The 19606-nt window shown below is 44.6% G+C and overlaps 1 protein-coding gene across 3 annotated transcripts in view; it reads left to right on the top strand.

Annotated features, from left to right (window-relative positions):
- Positions 1-19606, top strand: part of ARNT2 (aryl hydrocarbon receptor nuclear translocator 2) — a 147014-nt gene that overhangs the window by 12660 nt on the left and 114748 nt on the right. For all 3 annotated transcript variants that reach the window (XM_088656510.1, XM_035131344.3, XM_088656511.1), the window contains exon 2: positions 14291-14402. In XM_088656510.1, coding sequence (XP_088512636.1) covers positions 14291-14402 — 112 coding nt within the window. The remainder of the gene's footprint in view (positions 1-14290; positions 14403-19606) is intronic.

The raw sequence follows: 19606 nt of genomic DNA, 5'->3' as shown, positions 1-19606 counted from the left end.
AGAATCTGGAAAAGGCAGATTCGTTCCCCCCCCCCAGCTGCAGAACAGTCTTTTCTTCTTGTGTACACATACCATGGGCCACAACCACATTATGTAATTGAAGCACTGTGATATCACTTCAGCTGTCATGACCCTAAAGAATACTGGGAACTGTAGTTCATTAAGGGTGCTGGAAGTTGTTAGGAGACCCCTATTCCTCTTACAGAGCTGCAATTCCCTGAGTGGTTTAACAATCAATCTCTCTTCCCCGGGGACTCGGGGAACAGGGATCTCCAAACAACTCTCAGCACCCTTAAAAACTACATTTCCCAGGTTTCTCTTGAGGGAAGCCCATGTGGTCCATGTTTAGGGGAAAATACAATTATAATTTTGCTTAAGAACATGCTGCAGGGTTCTGCAGATTATCCACCTGATAGTCAGTGCACCAAACACTTACATCACTTATTCCACTAAAACCAGCAGAGAGGAGGAAATGTTTAATTACATGGTTTCCTAGCAGACGCTTTGAAACATTTATGGTGTCCCCCCTTGGTGCCCAGAGTGGCACACCATTTAAACAACCTTCTTTGTGTCATTGGTTTTAATTAAATATTCTAGCTTGACTTTTTATTTTTATTATTCGTTGCTGCTGCTGCTTCTGGTTTAACTGCTCTGCTTCCTCCCAGCCCAGTCGTAGGTATATTGGCTCAAAAAATATCTTGCTGGGTTGAATGGAGCTTATTCCATTCCATCTTAGTGCCTGGTGAGCTGCAGCCTCGGGGTGTTTGCTTTCATTTAGGCTTGATTTGAAAAGGCGGTTTCTCACTGTTAGAAGGATGAAGTTCTGGAATCTTTTCCTCACGACAATCGGTAGGGCAAAGAACCCTGCAAAGAAAACCTGCTTGCCTTTTTGGTCTGTTTAGAGCGAGGGTGGGCAGGACAGATGGCAGGTTGGGATCTACTGGTAGATCTCTGGGTGATTTGCAGTAGATCAGCAGGGGCTCCTGGCTCCCATTTGTCCAAGGAAGCAACAGGTGGGTCTCCAAATGGCAAGTGTAAGTTCCAGTTAGACCAGGCATGGCTAACCTGCGGCCCTTCAGATGGTTCTAGAAGAAAAGAGCAAGAAGAGATGGACTAGGGACAACAACAGGAACCGCCACAGCACCACAGGGCCAATGGTCAATATCAGGAAGGAAGGAAGGAAAGTAGGTTAGACAAAGGCAACATTGAGGCCTGCTCATGCTTGGCTTTCTCTTTCCATCACAGGGCCAATGGCCATCACATGCCCAGTGGGAAGGAATCATAGAATCATAGAGTTGGAAGAGACCACAAGGGCCATCCAGTCCAACCCCCTGCCAAGCAGGAAACACCATCAAAGCATTCTTGACATATGGCTGTCAAGCCTCTGCTTAAAGACCTCCAAAGAAGGAGACTCCACCACACTCCTTGGTAGCAAATTCCACTGCTGAACAGCTCTTACTGTCAGGAAGTTCTTCCTAATGTTTAGGTGGAATCTTCTTTCTTGTAGCTTGAATCCATTGCTCCGTGTCCGCTTCTCTGGAGCAGCAGAAAACAATCTTTCTCCCTCCTCCATATGACATCCTTTTATATATTTGAACATGGTTATCATATCACCCCTTAACCTTCTCTTCCCCAGGCTAAACATACCTAGCTCCCTAAGCTGTTCCTCATAAGGCATCATTTCCAGGCCTTTGACCATTTTGGTTACCCTCCTCTGGACACGTTCTAGCTTGTCAGTATCCTTCTTGAACTGTGGTGCCCAGAACTGGACACAGTACTCCAGGTGAGGTCTGACCAGAGCAGAATACAGTGGTACTATTACTTCCCTAGATCTAGATGCTATACTCCTGTTGATGCAGCCCAGAATTGCATTGGCTTTTTTAGCTGCTGCATCACACTGCTGACTCATGTCAAGTTTGTGGTCTACCAAGACTCCTAGATCCTTTTCACATGGACGAGAGCAAGGGAGGCAGGCAGTGACAACACAGAGGTCTGGTCCAGTCAGGTTCTTCCCTACCTCATCCCAAGTGCTAACTGTCATCATCTGCCCTGTTGGAAGGAAAATAGAGAACAATGGAAGTGGGAAAAGGCAGCATAGATTCAGACAGACAGACAGACAGACAGACAGACAGACAGACAGACAGAGTGTGCCCCAGGGCCATTTTTACATTTTATATCATGCATTTGTTTTAGTACTTTAAAATCGGAAAGGCAATCTACAAATGCAGTAAAATAAATGAAATGTCCACCTTGACTAGTTGGCTAGCTGAGGATGATGGGAGTTGTCGTCTGTCAACGTCCAGGGGGACGGGTGGCGCTGCGGTCTAAACCACTCAGCCTCTTGGGCTTGCCGATCAGAAGGTCAGCGGTTCGAATCCCCACGACGGAGTGAGCTCCTGTTGCTCTATCCCAGCTCCTGCAAACTTAGCAGTTCGAAAGCACGCTTGTGTGAATAGATGAATAGGTACTGCTGCGGCGGGAAGGTAAACAGCATTTTCCGTGCGCTCTGGTTTCCGTCATGGTGTTCCGTTGCGCCAGAAGCGGTTTAGTCATACTGGCCACATGACACTTCAGGTTGACTACTCCACGGACCCGTCTGGAACGGATTAATCCACTTTCCATTACTTTCAATGGGAAAGTTCGCTTCAGGTTAAGTACGCTTCAGGTTAAGTACAGACTTCCGGAACCAATTGTGTACTTAAACCGAGGTACCACTGTATTGGCGATGCTAATGTGAGAGCGCGCCTCGATTCCCGGAGAGAGTTGGTTGACCTTAAAAGCGCTGCTGACTATGAATAACTTGGTTCAGCTTGTGAAAATGCTTTTACCTTTCTGTTTGGTGGATACATAACTCATGTAACAGTAAACACCAAAGTCAGCAGATAGGGTTTGACCCTTGAGGCAAAGTTTGTCACCTCACAAATACTCAGTAGCCACGAAGGCTACTCTTGCAAAAATAAGAAAAAGCAATCTTAGGGCCCCTCGCCTCAAAATGTCGACTGGTATGTGGTAGGCTGAGGTGGGATTCAAGACGGAACTAAAATAATAGCATCCAAATGTGTTTAAAGCTATTTACTTGTGTCAAATAATGTTTTGTTTTTATAATGGGTGGTATTCAGTGCTAGTTCTACTCAGAATATGCCCATTAAAGTGAATGGACGTGGCCAATTTAGGTTCATTTATTTCAATGGGTGTACATTGAGCCAGTGTGGTATGGTGGTTAGAGTGTCAGACTGGAACCTGGGAGACCAAGGGTACAAATCCCCACTTAGCCATGACGCTCACTGGGTACCCTTGGGCCTAGCTCCCAGCCTGACCTTCTTCACAGGGCCGTTGTGGGGATTAAATGAGGAGGGTGAGAACCTTGTATCCACCTTGAGCTCCCTGGAAGAAAAAGGTGGGATAGAAATGCAATAAATAAAAATAAAATAAAATACTCTGGGTAGGACTTACATGTATACAACCCAAGGTATGCAAATTATATTTATTTATGAATATCTTCCCATGAGGTATCCCAAAGCAAGTTACAGTGCAATATAATTCTGCCGAATTCCTCCCTTTTCCCTGTCAAATCTTTCTTTCACTGGAACTAGTGTTCATTCGTTCTTTGCACACAAATCTCTGCCTCTTTTCGCCAAAGCTCACTTTAGGCATGTCATTATCTGATTCTTTTTTGTGGAGTGGTAGTTAGGAGAATGAAATTACCAAATCTGACAGCATGTGGTTTTTTTGTTTGTCCTTTGCTCTTGTTTTGCATGTGAAAAGGCTGGTTCCCCCCCCCTTTTTGTCCATTCTGCAAACAGAAATGGGGGAGGGGTGGAGGGCCTTTTCTGTTGATTTATAGATGATTATTTAGCTGGCTTGTAGCACCTTATTTACACTCGGATGCTTTTAAGGCCTCTGTAAAAGTGCTCTCTTTATGCCTTTTGGAAAGGGAAAGCCTCTTTTTGAATGCAGCCAGAATCATTTCCAGAAAATTGGGGTAGAAAATAAATTTTGGGAGCCATAGCTCAGAGCATTTGCAGTGAAAATGCTTAGGTAGCAGGTTACAGTGGGAAACTTCAGCATGAGAAACCTAGATTGCTCCTGCCAGTCAGAGCAGGCAATACAGGCTTACATGGCCAAGTGGTCTGATTTGTTTCAAGACAGCCTCCTGAGATGCAGTGTTCACATGCGTTGTATCACAGTTAGACAAAATACCTATCCTAGTAATACAGTTATTTTTACTGGAATGAATGGGCAGTCTTGACAAAAACGCCCTGTTTCAGCAATTGGAACCAGTGCAGTGGTATCTCAGTTTTCGAATATAATCCATTCTGAAAGGCTGTTTGACCTCCGAAACATTAGAAATCTTTCTAAAGATAGTTTTCTATTGAAGTTGCATTATAGTCCGAAGGCTATTCATCAGGAAATAAGGATTTGTTTTAAGTTTTTCATGTGTGGTAAAACTCAGTCTAAAGTGTTTTTTTTAAAAATTGTTTAACCACATCAGTTAACAAACATGGATACATATGCTATAATGTTATTGTTTTAGTTAAATAAATTCTTTAAACTGTTATTAAGGAAATGATTATTTTTCTCTTTCCAATAAAGAACAACAGAAAAGTTGTCCAAATATAAACAGTTAACTTATTAAACCTCACAATAATTTCACGATTATCTGTCTCTATTTCTAAAAGTATAACCAAATCAGTAATTTTTGATACAACTGTAAAAAAAAAAAACTACAGTACTATGAAAACTTATTATTCCAAAAATGAAACCTTCATCTGGTTGTAAATATTAAGATTATACCAGCAAGAAGGAGTCTGTCTGTGAAAAATGATTTAAATCAAGTCTTACTGCCTAGTGATTTAAATCGATTCGATTTAAATCAAATCCACTCTGGTTTAATGTGACCCTCAGATCCTCAACAGACACATGCACATTAAGAATTTGGAAACTCTTTGTGTGTGTGTCCCCCCACTTCAGAACAACCCCCCCATATGCTAGTTTATGCAGATTTAATTGACCAATTTAAACTCTTTTATTACTGTATTGATTTGACGAGACTTATTTAATTGCGTGGCAGTCCTATTATTAACCTTTATGACAAATTCCTTGCTGAATAATGAAAGACTCAAGTGGCTCTGGGGATGCTCCTGCAACACCACAAACAATAAATGTCTTTCATTAGATGGCCGTGTCGTGTATTTACTGGACATCTAGAGAGCCTTCCCTGAAGTCATATTCTGAAGGTTGTTCCCTTTGAGCAAAGAGTGGAGTGAAGATTCTGAAAGTGTAATAAAAGAGTCTGCTGCTACCTTCTGAAAAGTGCTGTTCTCGATTTCCACCCAGGCGCCACCGACCAGTGGGCGTGAAAAGCAAATTTGAATGCAAATATGGGCTCCCTTAATGGAACGAGAAATGCCATCGAAGTATTGAAGCCACTGCAAAGGCATATATCTCAGTATGCTTGCAGAATTCCCATAGGCATTTGATTCGCCACTAGGAGAACAGGATGCTGGACTAACTGGGCCACTGGCCTGGCCCGGCAGGGCTCTTAAAAAAAAAAATCTTGCCTAAGTATAAAGGTTGCGCCTTCCAGCACCTTTACTCCTGCAGATGTTGCTGAGCTACAACTCCCATCACCCTTGGCTATTGGGCATGCTTGCTAGGGCTGATGAGAGTTGTAGTTCAGCAACATCTGGAAGGCCAGAGGTTCCCCACTCCCGATCTACTTCATCCTCTGTGGGCTGAGTTCCTACGTAACAGAGCTCTATGCAGAGTGGATTCCTCTGGGTTTCTGTTGAGCCCTTTTCTTTCTTTCCCCCTCCATCACTTGTCCCCAGCCAGGCGGGTTCCTGCTGTGCTGGCTGCAAAATGATGCTTGAAAATAGGAGATCCTCTCATGCCTCATATACACTTGATTTGGCAGGTTGCACTCCTCCAGGGTCCTGGCTGGAAATGCAAGGTTTCTCCTGCAAAGAGCACAAACGCCCTCTCTGTGCTCTCGGAAACATCATGCCAATTTTCTCCCCCTTCCCAGATTAGGTTTGTTGCATGTGTAATACCCACAAAGGATAGATTCAATGTTAGATTGAGGAGGCGGGGGGATGGGGAGGGATTGAGTCCATGCATTTATTTTTTTCTCAGTAGGAAAAAAAAGTTGATCTATTCAGAGGTGGGGTGCTGGGGAGAGGTAGGGAAGCTTGGCAGCAACTGTAGCATCATATACCTTGATCAGGATTAGCTAAAGAACTGCAAATGAGCATGCAGGATCAGCAAAGTATGTCTTCAGGCTAGATGTAAAGCAGGGTTGCCATACAGCCAGTATTCAGACCTCCTAAGCAGTGTCCGGGTGGAAATTGCTTAAATGTCCTGGAAAATCTGCCTAACAGTCGGCCCACCTTTGGAAATATGTTGGGTGGCTACCACAGAAAGACCTGTTTGGTGGTGGCACCGCCTCTTCTGAAACCCCTTCACCATGTCTGCCTGCTAGGCTTTAAGGTCTGCTATCTCCTCCTCCCTGTCTCCAACTTAAAGGTAAAGGGATCCCTGACCATTAGGTCGAGTCGTGACCGACTCTGGGGTTGCGGCACTCATCTCGCATTATTGGCCGAGGGAGCTTCCAGGTCATTTGGCCAGCATGACTAAGCCACTTCTGGCAAACCAGAGCAATACACGGAAACACCGTTTACCTTCCCGCTGGAGCGGTACCAATTTATCTATTTGCACTTTGAGGTGCTTTCGAACTGCTAGGTTGTCAGGAGCAGGGACCAAGCAATGGGAGCTCACCCCGTCATGGGAATTCGAACCGCCGACAAGCTCATCTCGTGTTATTGGCCGAGGGAGCTGGCGTACAGCTTCCAGGTCATGTGGCCAGCATGACTAAGCCGCTTCTAGCGAACCAGAGCAACACACGGAAACGCCGTTTACCTTCCCGCTATAGCGGTACCTATTTATTAAGTCTCCGACTTAAGACTGACTAAATGCAAACTCTGTGGGTTCAGCATCAAGCCAGCTCTCTCCCGCACCCACAAAACTTTGTTTAACATCGAGTTTGAGGAAGGTTTCTGGAGAACTTGAAAGCTTGCTCACTTGCATGACAATTCGATTAGTACTTAAGGCATTTCTTGCCTGTCGGTTAATTTTTGGTTCCTAAGGGCTAGCATTAAAGGGACGCAGGTGGCGCTGTGGGTTAAACCACAGAGCCTAGGGCTTGCCGATCAGAAGGTCGGCTGTTCGAATCCCTGCGACGGGGTGAGCTCTCGTTGCTCAATCCCAGCTCCTTCCAACCTAGCAGTTCGAAAGCACGTCAAAGTGCAAGTAGATAAATAGGTACCGCTCCGGAGGGAAGGTAAACGGCATTTCCATGCACTGCTGTGGTTTGCCAGAAGCGGCTTAGTCATGCTGGCCACATGACCTGGAAGCTGTACGCCGGCTTCCTCGGCCAATAACATGAGATGAGCGCCGCAACCCCAGAGTCGGTCACGACTGGACCTAATGGTCAGGGGTCCCTTTACCTTTACCCTTTAAGGGCTAGCATGGCTTCTTTTGCTTTTTGGGGTTTTGTTTTGTTTTTCCTGAGGCAACTTAAAATGAAATTTATGCTAGTTGTAAACTCAGCTCTGTCTTTTCCTATGCTCCGTCTTGGTTATCTTATGTAGATAATTGATTTTAGTTAGTAGTTGTAAGCTGCCTTAGGGGCATTGCAGTTGAAATGTCAAAACTCTCAACTGTCCTGGCAAAACCAGGACATCCTGTTTTTTCCATGGCGGCCATTGTGGCCACTGCGATCTCATGCTCCCTCGCGATTTTGTGAAGGCATCACCATTGTTGTTGTCATAATCATTTCAATTTATTACCTGCCCTTTAGCATCAGATCCAAGGCATGGTTATGACAATTAAAATTCAACATTAAACATATTTGAAACAAATTGCAGCCCCAGGAAAACAAATATCCCATGACAAAGGCTATGGTTAAGAGATGTGTGGTAAACCTTCACGGAAACTTGAACAAATGTTTAATATAAAGGGGGAAGAGGATTATGTTATGAATAAAATAAGATATAAGCAGTTATGGGTGGGAGGGATCAGCGCAGATTTTCAAAGAAAAGATTGGTGACCATTTTTGTGGCAATGAAATCAATGCAAAACAATGTGATCATTATGGATGGGTTAGGTATGACATAATTAATTGAATTTCTATATGGTTATGAGTGTTATGGAAGAGGGGAAAACTAAATCACAAGGCAAAGGAGGGGAAAAAGGGAAATAAAATCCACCCCACATTCTCAGTGATGAGCTTGCTCAAAAACTCTCTGCCAACTGAAATTCTGGAGAAATTCTGAGGTGCCCCGTGTATTGAGGCACAATAAAGGGAAACCTCTTTGCTCTGGTGGTTCCTGTGTGCAGAGCCTTTGGAGTCTCCCTGTTAATTTAAATGGAAAGAAGTGGTGTACGGGCAAAGCAACAGGCCCATGCCCCTGTAGGGCAGGAGAACCCCTTTGTGTGCGCATTTGTGAACTAAAATGCCTTGATATGCACATCACAAAATGAAGCTATGTAAGGAATACTACATCATCATTTCACACATACACACACACACACACACACACAGTCAAAGATTCCACTTCAGAAGCTTGATTCAGCTTGTTTATGTTGATGAATAGGGCCTTAGATGCAGATAAAAGGCCGATTCATTTATTCTAGTGTCAAGCAAGGTACACTTGGCTTGCTGATCCAGCAAGATAGCGAGAGCTTTCCATAAAATATTCATGTGCGTCCCAATATTGTTCTCCCTTTAAGAGTATTGTTCTTTGTTTTTTAAAATGTGTAGTGTAACAACAATGCGCTCTCCCCAAATGCAATGAAGGTTGTGCCCCAAAGAATAGGCTAAATTGGCATATGAGAGCCAGTGTGGTGTAGCCATTAGTGTTGGGCAAGGACCTTGGAGGCTAAGGGTTCAACTCCCCACTCGGCCTTGAAACTTAACTTACCTCGCACATTGTTGTGAAGATAATATGGAGAGGAGGAGACACACACACACACACCACCTTGAGTTTCTTTGGGATATGAATGAAACAATACATATTTTATCACATGATGGAAAGCTGCGGAGTGGAGAACAGAAATGCTTCTAAATGTACGATGAACCATAATACATCGTATGGTCATTGTGGCTTGTGGGTGGTGATCAACTATATGTTACTCAGAGTAGACCCATTGAAATTGAGGAACATGACTTGGTTAGATCCATTAACCTCAGTAGGTCTACTCTGGAGTGTAGCTCAGTTGGCTACCACCCCCATATCATACCCTCCCAAGATTTTTTCTGATGAAAATAGGGACATCCTATATTATTATTATTATTATTATTATTATTATTATTATTATTATTATTATCATATTTATTACCACACCTATCTGACTGGGTAGCTTCCAGCATATATAAAAACACAATTAAACATTTAAAAACTTCCCTCTACAGGGCTGCCTTTAGATGTCTTCTAAAGGTTGTATAATTACTTATCTCCTTGGCTGAGGAGTCTCATAGCTCCATACACTCCAACATTGTTCCGATGAAAATAGGGGCTGTCCCACCATACCCTCCAACATTTCTCTGATGAAAATAAGGACACCCTAAGGAAATGTGAGACAATCCAGGATCAAATCAGAAACCTGAATGGCTTCGGTAATACCAGGACTGTCCCTGGAAAATAGGGACACTTGGACATATGGCTGAAATCCACCTCCTATCAGCCCTGGCAAATACCGTATGGGCAATGATTAGAAACGATGTGCATTTTCAAGGTTCAGATCAAATCTGCTGGATACAACTTTTACCCAGATCCCTTGGGAAAGTGAAGTCCATCTCTCTCTCTCTCTCTCTCTCTCCCTCTCTCCCTCTCTCCCTCTCTCCCTCTCTCCCTCTCTCCCTCTCTCCCTCTCCCTCTCTCCCTCTCTCCCTCTCTCCCTCTCTCCCTCTCCCTCTCTCCTCTGGAGAGATACACATACTGTCATATGACAGAAAACAATCCTATGACTGCACAGGCGGAATGAATCTCCCAACAGGCTTACTAGACGGCCATTTTCTGTGGTCACCGCCAACCCCCTTTACGGCTTTGAGTCCTCTGGCATTTCTGATTTGTGCAAGGTCTGGAGGAAGTAAGAACCAAGGGGCGCTCTCTTGTGCTGTTTGGAAAGACTTCTGGATATGAGACCAACTCCTGGGGGGCCAATGTCCCTTGGCCGCCCCATAAAACATTTGAGGGGACCAGGGCCCCCCAAATTGATAAGCATTGCAATTCATATGGTGTGTGTGCACTGCGTCTTGTGATAGATTGTGGGGGGTAGGGCTTACCTGCCCCCCTTTTAAGTTGGCACCATTGGTTAGAGAACTGTAGCACACCGGGTATCCCTCTTCCCAGAGGGCTCGGTGCAGTTACACTGGCAACTCGATTTGCGAGTCTCTGCATTTTTGGAAAACTGGCTTGATGCATATAGAGACCCCCCACCCCCACCCCGCTTTTCTCCACTGCCAGAATGCAAGTGGTTAATGCAGAAAATGGCATTAATTTTGCCTTGCAAATAAATTGATCAGTATGCAAGACGCTTGTCACCAGCTGAATCATGGTCCACAGTTAAGGTAAACAGATCTGTCATGACACCTTCTGAGCAGAATACCAATGTGGTTGTATTTCTTCCCAGAGGTTTTCTGACATTTCTTACGAATTCCTTTTGAAGGAGGGTTCGGCTCCAAGAAGCAAACAGCCGTTTTGCAGGACGTCTTGTCTTACAAAGGTGGGAGACATTAGGGTGGGTGGGATCTATTGCATAGTGTTGCTGAGTCTGGATTTGAGGGGAATTTACTGGTTTATTTGTGATGAGAGAGGGGGTGGGGGTGTAATTTGCTATATAACGTGTTTGTTGGTTTGAGGTTTTCTTTAAAGGTATATGCAAAAATACTCTGTCTCCGTTCATCGTTCCATTGCACTTGCAGGATTCGTTTTTATATTGTGCTGGTAAGTGCTATGCAATAAAAGGTGGGATGTAATTGCAACATAGCTGCCTGCTGAGCCAGACCATGGATGCATCCTGCTCTGTACTGTTTGCACTGACTGCCAGTGGCTCTCCTGGGTTTCAGGCAGAAGTTGAACCTCAGATCTTCGATTATGCAAGGCAGATTCTCTATGGCCAAGCTACAGCCTTTTTGGAAGAATCTTTTACAGTGGATGTTCTCTTGAGGCTTTTATTTCAGTGAGTTCTTTGCTGCCAAGTTCTGAGGTGGCTTAAAAGACTCTCTCTCTCTCTCTCTCTCTCTCTCTCTCTCTCTCTCTCTCTCTCTCTCTCTCTCTCTCTCTCTCTCTCTCCCCACCCTCTTTGACTCTTTGTGTATATTAAACTCTTTCATAAAACTGCTGGCTATTGCTGGTGGCAAAAGGCCTTTAATTCGCAAGGCTCAGAACCCAGTATTATTAGTCTGACTTTTTTTTAAAGGATAATTTCATGTCCTGCTGATTCAAGTTAAGAAATATTATCTCCTTGGCATTCATGTGAAATAGAGACTTGTTTGGAAGGAATAGGTAATTCAGGGCATGCAGCCAGAGATGTTAAAACTTGTATTTTTTTTAATCCACATGCTGCAATCTCATGCATGTCTGGGAATTCCATTGAACTTCCAAGTAAAGACGTATACGATCGGGTTGATAACCCGATTAATTTAGGCTTGTAAGGAGCCATCCACAAAGTCCTAAGATTCTTCCTGGGGCACATTAAAGATCCAGCTTTTTGATTTCACTGATGCCTCTGTACTGTAACACCTGATTACCTGAGGTGAATAGAAATTCGTTTCCAGGTGACCAGGCCAAAACATAAATGGTGGGAGAGTTTTTGCTCTTAAGGCCGCCAATGTGCCACAAATGAGAGAAGAAGAGGTATCGAGGCAAATGGGATACTTAAGGCTGTTTGTAGCCTAGTAATCATTATGGACTTAATTGCAAAGTTTAATTTTGTGCCTGAGCTCTTGGCATGCAGCACTGCGATCTTTCACCCCAGGGTTTGAAATTCGCCAGGCGCATTTTGCGCTTGGCTACCGGCCACTTGCAACCAAGTGAAGATGCTGGGATGCCAGGATGCGGCCTGACGTCTCCACCATCTGGCGGTGCATGCCTGGGGATCTTTGGATCTTGCTTGTGTTCACACACTAGCAACACATCTGCGCAATCGGAATGAATTTCAGGAACCAAAAAGTTGCATTGTAAAATATGACTTTCAAGCTGTCTGGCCCCCAAATGGCAGCAAGGCATTCCGTTTTGGTGACTGTAACCCTGGTTTACGTAGAGCCATTTGGCGCCTAGCTTAGTTATCTGGGTTTCTAACACTGCTTTCAGTTTTTATAAGTTGAGTATTGGAACGTAACAAAGTCATGAGAAGGTGCCCTTTTCATACGGAATTATTTCCACCTGTCTCCTCCCGGGATCTAGAAAAGGTAGTGTGTCGGCTGACATACCTGAACCCCTGTCATCTTTTTTCTTTGAAATTAAGAGAAGCTGGCAATATTGCCTACTGTAGCACTATATATAGTTTACTTAAAAGGAAGGTATTCTCCCCTCAATTTTTAAAAGCTGAACCCAGAAATCTCCAATTAACCTAGGTTTCCCATTTTATCCAAGGTCAAAAGCTTCAGAACAAGCCAGCATCTTAAACGGTTGTTTGACGTTGGTGTAAAATCTTTTACTTGTTCTGACTCTAATACTGTAACCAGGTTGTTGTTTTTTAGTTTGGAAGAAGCAGGCAGGCATGATTAATCAAAGACAGCTCAGTAGCGAGCACTCCCTTGGCTTTAGATTTCAAGGTTTAAAATGAAGGCGTCAAAAATGTTTACTATGCCAATTTTAGCATAGATGGACTGCTTTCTAGACAAGTGCATAAAGAAACATGTTTCCTAGGGAGAGCCACCTGGGGGGAAAGTTAGTTGCAACCTTGTTTTTTTTTTATTTAGCTCGTATCATATATCCATTGCAGTTGCTCAATTTGACTTGACTTGAGCTTTTATGAAATAACGCGTTTCTAAAAGTGTAAAATGTTCTGCGGAAAATATAATAGCAGAAAATGTTCCACCCAATGTAATTGGTTCTGAATTGTGCTCATAGAGGGCATTGCAAATATTTGACTTATTAGAGACTTCGGTTGCAGCTTGACTGCACCTCCTGGGCATGAAAAGGAGATGTTTCTCTCCTGGATTTCCTCTCAAAATGCATTGTTTCAGTCTTTCTGCTCTGTAGCACTTTTGGCTGATGAAAAGTTCCCCTAATAAAACCTAATGTACCAGGCAAATTTCCTCCAGGTAATATTCAGTAGCAATGATACTACATAAAATGCCCATCATTGCATGGTGACTGGGTACAATATAAGTTGACTTTAAGGAGTTCTCCAGACACAATGGAGCTGCCATAGATGTGTGTTGAAATATCACACTTCTTTTCCTTAGTTCAGACATTGCACCGGATCATGGTTAAGCTTAACTGCGGTTTGATGTGAACTGATAAAACATAGAATCATAGAATTGGAAGAGACCACAAGGGCCATCCATTCCAACCCCCGCCAAGCAGGAAACACCATCAAAGCATTCCTGACAGATGGCTGTCAAGCCTCTGCTTAAAGACCTCCAAAGAAGGAGACTCCACCACACTCCTTGGCAGCAAATTCCACTGTCGAACAGCTCTTACTGTCAGGAAGTTCTTCCTAATGTTTAGGTGGAATCTTCTTTCTTGTAGTTTGAATCCATTGCTCTGGAGCAGCAGAAAACAACCTTTCACCCTCCTCTATATGACATCCTATAGAGTATTGGCCTGCAGAGCAAAGATAACATTGGGCTGTTCTGGAACCCCCATGTGCATCGGTGGGGCCCCTGTTCTGCCCTATTAGTGACGTTTTCAGGTCACTTTCAGTGCCGTGCGCAAGTGCGCAATCAAGTATCAGTTGGACGTGCATAAATCCGTTGTTGTCTATATGCATGTTTGGGTGGTTCAGTGACAAACACGACCACTTTAATGGGTCTTACCCCAGATGCAGTTAGCATCTTGCTGCTTTTCTTTGCCATTTCCTATTGGCTCTTGAAAACCACTTTGTTCCATCAGGCTTTTCAAAAATGAACCGTTCCCCCTTACTTGGATATATGGGAGGGGAACCATGATGTTGGCTGAAGAGTGAAATTGGGAGCTGCTGGGTTGGGAGTTTGACTCTCCTTCCCCTGCATCAAACTCATTTTGCTAAGCCGTCTCCTTCTTTGTTGTCTCCCTCGCAGAGATGGCGTCGGACATACCTGGGTCAGTGACGTTGCCAGTGGCGCCGATGGCAGCTGGTCAAGTGAGAATGGCCGGGCCCATGCCTGCTAGAGGAGGAAAGAGACGCTCAGGGTAAGTTGACTTTGCATGAGGCTAATAAACCTTTAGCGTGGCAGGCCCTGCCCTGCCCTGGGGATTCCCCACCAATAGATGTTTGGCAGGAACCATCCCTGCTTTCTCACAAACACCCTTACTTTTTACACAGGCCTTCACAATACGATTTTCTCTTTTTAACCAACCTGTTATCTGCTGATGTTTTTTTTATTGATGTTTTTGTGTTAAATGGATATTTATGGACTGCTTAACTATATTGCAAACCACCTTGATATGCTTTATGAAGGTGCAGATTATAGATATTTATGCTTGAAGTAAAGCTGAAAGTTTCTTTGCTGCAGAACCTCCCACTTCCTGAACAGCACTGACTTGCATATTTGGCTAATTTGGCTCATTTGTTGGGTTCTGCTAGGTTTTACTCAGGGTAGAACCGTTAAAATTCATGAACCTATGTATGATTATCGTAAAATGGCTGGTTTTATTTATATTTAATTTTTTGTATGTTGCTTTAAACGTTTCGCTTCAATGGGTTATTTCAGATGGTTCTTTATAAACTGCTTAGAAGTCTGTTGTCAAGTAAGCGGTATATAAACTTTGTAAAAAATAAAGTATAATATTGCTTCCAGAGGAACCCTGGGCAGACTATTCTGGCCTTTGAGCTTGAGGCACAATCAAGTTTTGGTTACTAGGTACTAATATTATAAACTTTGGGACGACTTTTGGACCTGAAGTTACTGGGTAGTTTTTCTTAAATTTTGGTGAGTTTTTATGCTAACGAATTTTGATGCAACAGTTATGTTGTAGTGATATTATACTTCTTTATTAGACACTATTATTGTAGTACTGCATTTAGACCGGGAGGTATCCAAGTGGCCCTGTTCCCCAAATTAGCTCTGGAGGGTTGTCCCAACACCCAGAACAGATTTTGGGGGTGCACAGGCAGAGGAAGGGAGTTCTGTGGCACAAGCGGAAATCCTCATGCTCACAGAACACGATGGCTAGCACTGCATTGGAGCGGACCCACTTTTTCAGGGACCAGTTTGTGCACAGATGTGTTTGTGGGGAAATGGGGCATATGGCCAAATTAACCAGAGAGTCCAAACATGGACCTTTGCTCTTCCTGGGTGTGAGACAGGAGGGGGAGCGTAGGTTTTGTCCTCAGTGAGAAGTGGGGTGTGAGTCATATTTTATTGTCGTCTTCTTTGTCTCCTAGTGGGTGTTCTTCCTGATGTTCCTCTCTGCTGTGTGTCTATCAGGGCCGTCTTAAGCGCCATGGTGTGCCGGATCCCTCCGGCGCCCTCACGCCCCGTTTCCCAGCACGGTGGGCAGGTGGGCGCAGCGCACAGCGCGGCTGCCACAGGCGCTGCTGCGCGGCGGGCGGGCAGGCGGGCAGGCAGGTGCAGCGCAGTTGCCGTGGGCGCAGCTGCGTGGCGGACCGGCCGGCCAGCAGGCGGGCGCAGCTCGCAGTGCCCTCCTGGCGGGACGGCGCCGTGGTGTCGGGGTAAGGCGTGGTGTCGGGGTAAGGCGGGGAGCTGCGCCACTTTGCCGGCAGCATTCCCCCTTCCCCATTCGTTTTGACAGCTTGGGGGAGGATTGGGAGTCGCTGGTGGGCGGCGCCTCAAATGTCCGCCATGGGTGGCTCGCTCTGCCCCTGTGAGCAGCTCGCTCTGCCCTCAGCTGCCGGGCACGCACGCTGCTCCGGGCTCCCAAGTGGCTACCCTGCGCCTGGGAGGGCACCCTCCGTGCCACGCCCCCCTCGGGAGCCTGCCCGCCCTGAGCAGCGCAGGCATATGCTCTGCCGCTGGTGGTAGGGGGAGATTCGGAAGTAGAGGAATATATACAGGGGAAGAAGGAGGGCTAGTGACATCAAAGCCCTTGTCTGCTCTGCTTCGCCAGCTGTATTTCAGAATCTGGGGGTGCTGGTCAGCCTCCCTGGCCTGGTTGTCGTTGTTGCTAAATGCCTGGTCTGTCCAGAATAAAACTTTGATAGTGTGCGGTATGTCATACCTGCCAAGTTGCTGTCGGAGAAATAAGGGACCGGGCCGGAAGTAGCAGACCGGAAGTAGCGCTGCCGCCATTTTGGAACTGGGCGGAGCATGCTCAGAAGTGACTTTTGATGCTGCTTTGCCCAGTTCCAAAATGGCCGCCACGCCAGAAGTCGCACTGCATCCATTTTGGAACTGGGCAGAGCAGCATCAAAAGTCACTTCTGAGCATGCTCCGCCCAGTTCCAAAATTGCTGCCACGCTAGAATAAACCGGGGAAAAACAAAAAAAATCCGTTTTTTCAGCTAGGAATTCCCGGGGAATACGGGAGACTTGGCAGCTATGGCGGTATGTATAACTGAGACTTGGCTAACAAAAACAAACAATTCTTTAATGTTTTAAAACGCATTCATTCTATAACACAGAGAAGCTATGCAGATGAAAGAAATTTGCATCATTTATGCTGGTTTTACCACTCTTAGCAAGGGGCAAGATGCTATGTAAGGCTCTGAAGTCCTGATGGGGAAATGCTGTATCTTTTGAACTTTTCACCAGGGTCCTCCCATACTAATTGAAGGATGCATCTTTATGCCATAAGGGTCAGGTACCTGGTGTCTCTGTGTGCTTTAAATCATTGCCTAGATTCTCATCTTATTCTGTACATTCACTCAGAGACATGACATCATCCAGGCAGTCCTGGCTTCCCTCTCTCCTCCCAATCTATCTGTAGGAAGAGTGTTTTCCTGGGGAAGCTTTCAAATGTGCAAGTCTCCACCTGCAGCCTAGAGATGGAACTGGCCCGGACTGTGTACTAAGAGATGGAACTCTTTCCTTAAATGTCACTCTAGTGACATTTTAAACAAGTTTTTCCTGCCCTCTCACATGGTATCGAAGAGAACTTTATAATACATGCCTCTCATCTTTGCATCAGTTTACTGTTAATCCTGTACATGCTTAATTGGAAGTAGTCCCATTGAGTTCAACGGGGTTTGCTCCCAGGAAAGTATATATTGCTGCAATCCAAAAGGCTTTGTTTGCTTCCTTTTTTTAAATTTTAGCATGCATTTTCCCTATATTTAAGGCATCTAGCAACTGGGAACTGAAAATTCAAATTACGGTAATATAATTATTTCTCTGGTTTTTGGTCATTCCTTTCGCAATGGGCAATTAATGTATGAAATGGGAAAGTGAGAATTATTCCTTCATTTTGAACAGTTCCATTTTTTTAAAAAAAGGACCTGCCTCTCTCTCGCTCTCTATTCCCTTGGAAAACAAAACAAAAGAAAAGAAATGTCTTTCTCTGCAGTGGTACCATTTGTCTTCTTAGAATTACTTCTGCTGTTGTTGTGTGGTGTGCAATTTACTGGCTCTGGCTAGGGGATCTCATCTGATGTGGTCAAGTGAGATAGGAATTGCATTTCACACACCATATACTACAATCCTAAAGGTTAATAGCCCAGTCTTCAAAACATAATGGAACACACCCCACTGATGCAAACATATCTTCTGTTGGGATGGAATTTTGAGAATCTATCTGGATTAGAGATTTGGTATGTTCTGGGGTGTGACTCAGTATCCCCCAGGGCAAAAATGAGGTGTAGAGCTGGTTAACTCCACCTCGGCAAAGACATGCACAGCCTCTAATAATGCGTCCTGAAACATTTCCCACTCGCCTCAAATCCTTTGCTATGTCTTGTACAAGTGTTCCTCAAAATACAGTGGTACCTTGGTTTACGAACTTAATCCATTCTGGAAGTCCGTTCTTAAACCAAAGCGTTCTTAAACCGAGGTGTGCTTTCCTATAGCAGCGGGGGACTCAATTTACAAATGGAACACACTCAACAGGAAGTGGAACATGGTCTGCTCATACCTGCCAAGTTCCTGCCGGAAAAATAAGGGATCGGCAGACCGGAAGTCGCGCTGCCGCCATTTTGGAACTGGGCAGAGCAGCATTGAAAGTCGCTTCTGAGCAGCTCCGCCCAGTTCCAAAATGGCCGCCGCACCAGAAATCACTTCTGCGCATGTCCAGAGACTCCAGACATGCGCAGAAGGAGCCTCCCCTGGCCGGTAAGTAAACCGGAAAAAAAAATTGTTTTTCCAGCTGGGAGCGGCTGGGAAAACGGGGGTTTCCCGGGGAATACGGGAGACTTGGCAGCTATGGGTCTGCTTCCAAGGCAAAGTTCACAAACTAAAACACCTACTTATCGGTTTGCAGCGTTCTTAATCCAAGTTGTTCATAAACTAAGCTGTTTTTAAACCAAGGCACCACTTGAATGTAAATATGACTTTTAAAAGCTTTTAGATTGCCCTGCTCAGTATTCTGTTTCAGTGATTTGTTTTAGCACATTGTTGGGATTGTATTGTGTTTTGATGTTATATTCATTTGGTTTTTAGTTTGCGATTGCATGATTGTAATCCGTGTGAACTGCTTATTTGGTTTTATTTATTTATGAAATTTATTAGTTGCTTTTTCTTGCCAAAGGCAACACAAAGTGACTTACAACCCTGAGGGGGTTAGGAGGGTGCTTTGCACCCTCCTTAAATTGCCACTCCAGAAACATCTAATTGAGAGAGGGGAGCTCAGAGAGCAGAGAACGGAGAAGGAGAACTCTCCTTCTACCCTCATTTAAACTACTGGGATAGTGCAGTCAGTAGACCCTTAATCTCAGGGTTATGGGTTCAAGCCCTACATTGGGCAAAAGATTTCTGCAGGGAGTTGGACTAGAAGACCCTCACGGTCCCTTCCAACCCAACAGTTCTGATTTCTAAACATCGCTTCTTCCTCAGCAGGTCGCATGGACTCCTCGCCACCCACGCCACTTTCCCACTCACCAGGCTGCTGTTCTGTCTTCACCCTGTAGTTGGGATAGCCACCTATTGGTAGCCATGTGAACTACAGTGTGATGACACTTTAAAAAAATTATAATAGAGAGAGAAAACCCCTTATGAAAGATTGTCTCCTAATTTCTAACATTTCTCCTAAAACACACGTTCTTGTATGCCTTTGTTGCAAGCAGTTTCTCCCAATTTAATCAATTTTTGTTTTGGTTTTCCTTGGTAAAATATGAATCTTAGGCACACACTTTCCCCCCGATACGCACTTTTTAAACACACATTTTATGGCTGGAGAATTGCATCACATAATGTAGAGAACTGCACATTTCCCCAATTAGAGAACTGAATTCCAAGAGGCCATTTGCTCACCACTCTCTGTGCTTGTTCTTTATGGAGGAAGCAT

This window comes from Zootoca vivipara, chromosome 13, assembly GCF_965207765.1.
Source record: "Zootoca vivipara chromosome 13, rZooViv2.hap1.1, whole genome shotgun sequence".
Lineage (NCBI taxonomy): Eukaryota > Metazoa > Chordata > Lepidosauria > Squamata > Lacertidae > Zootoca > Zootoca vivipara.
This window is presented reverse-complemented; position numbering and strand designations above follow the sequence as displayed.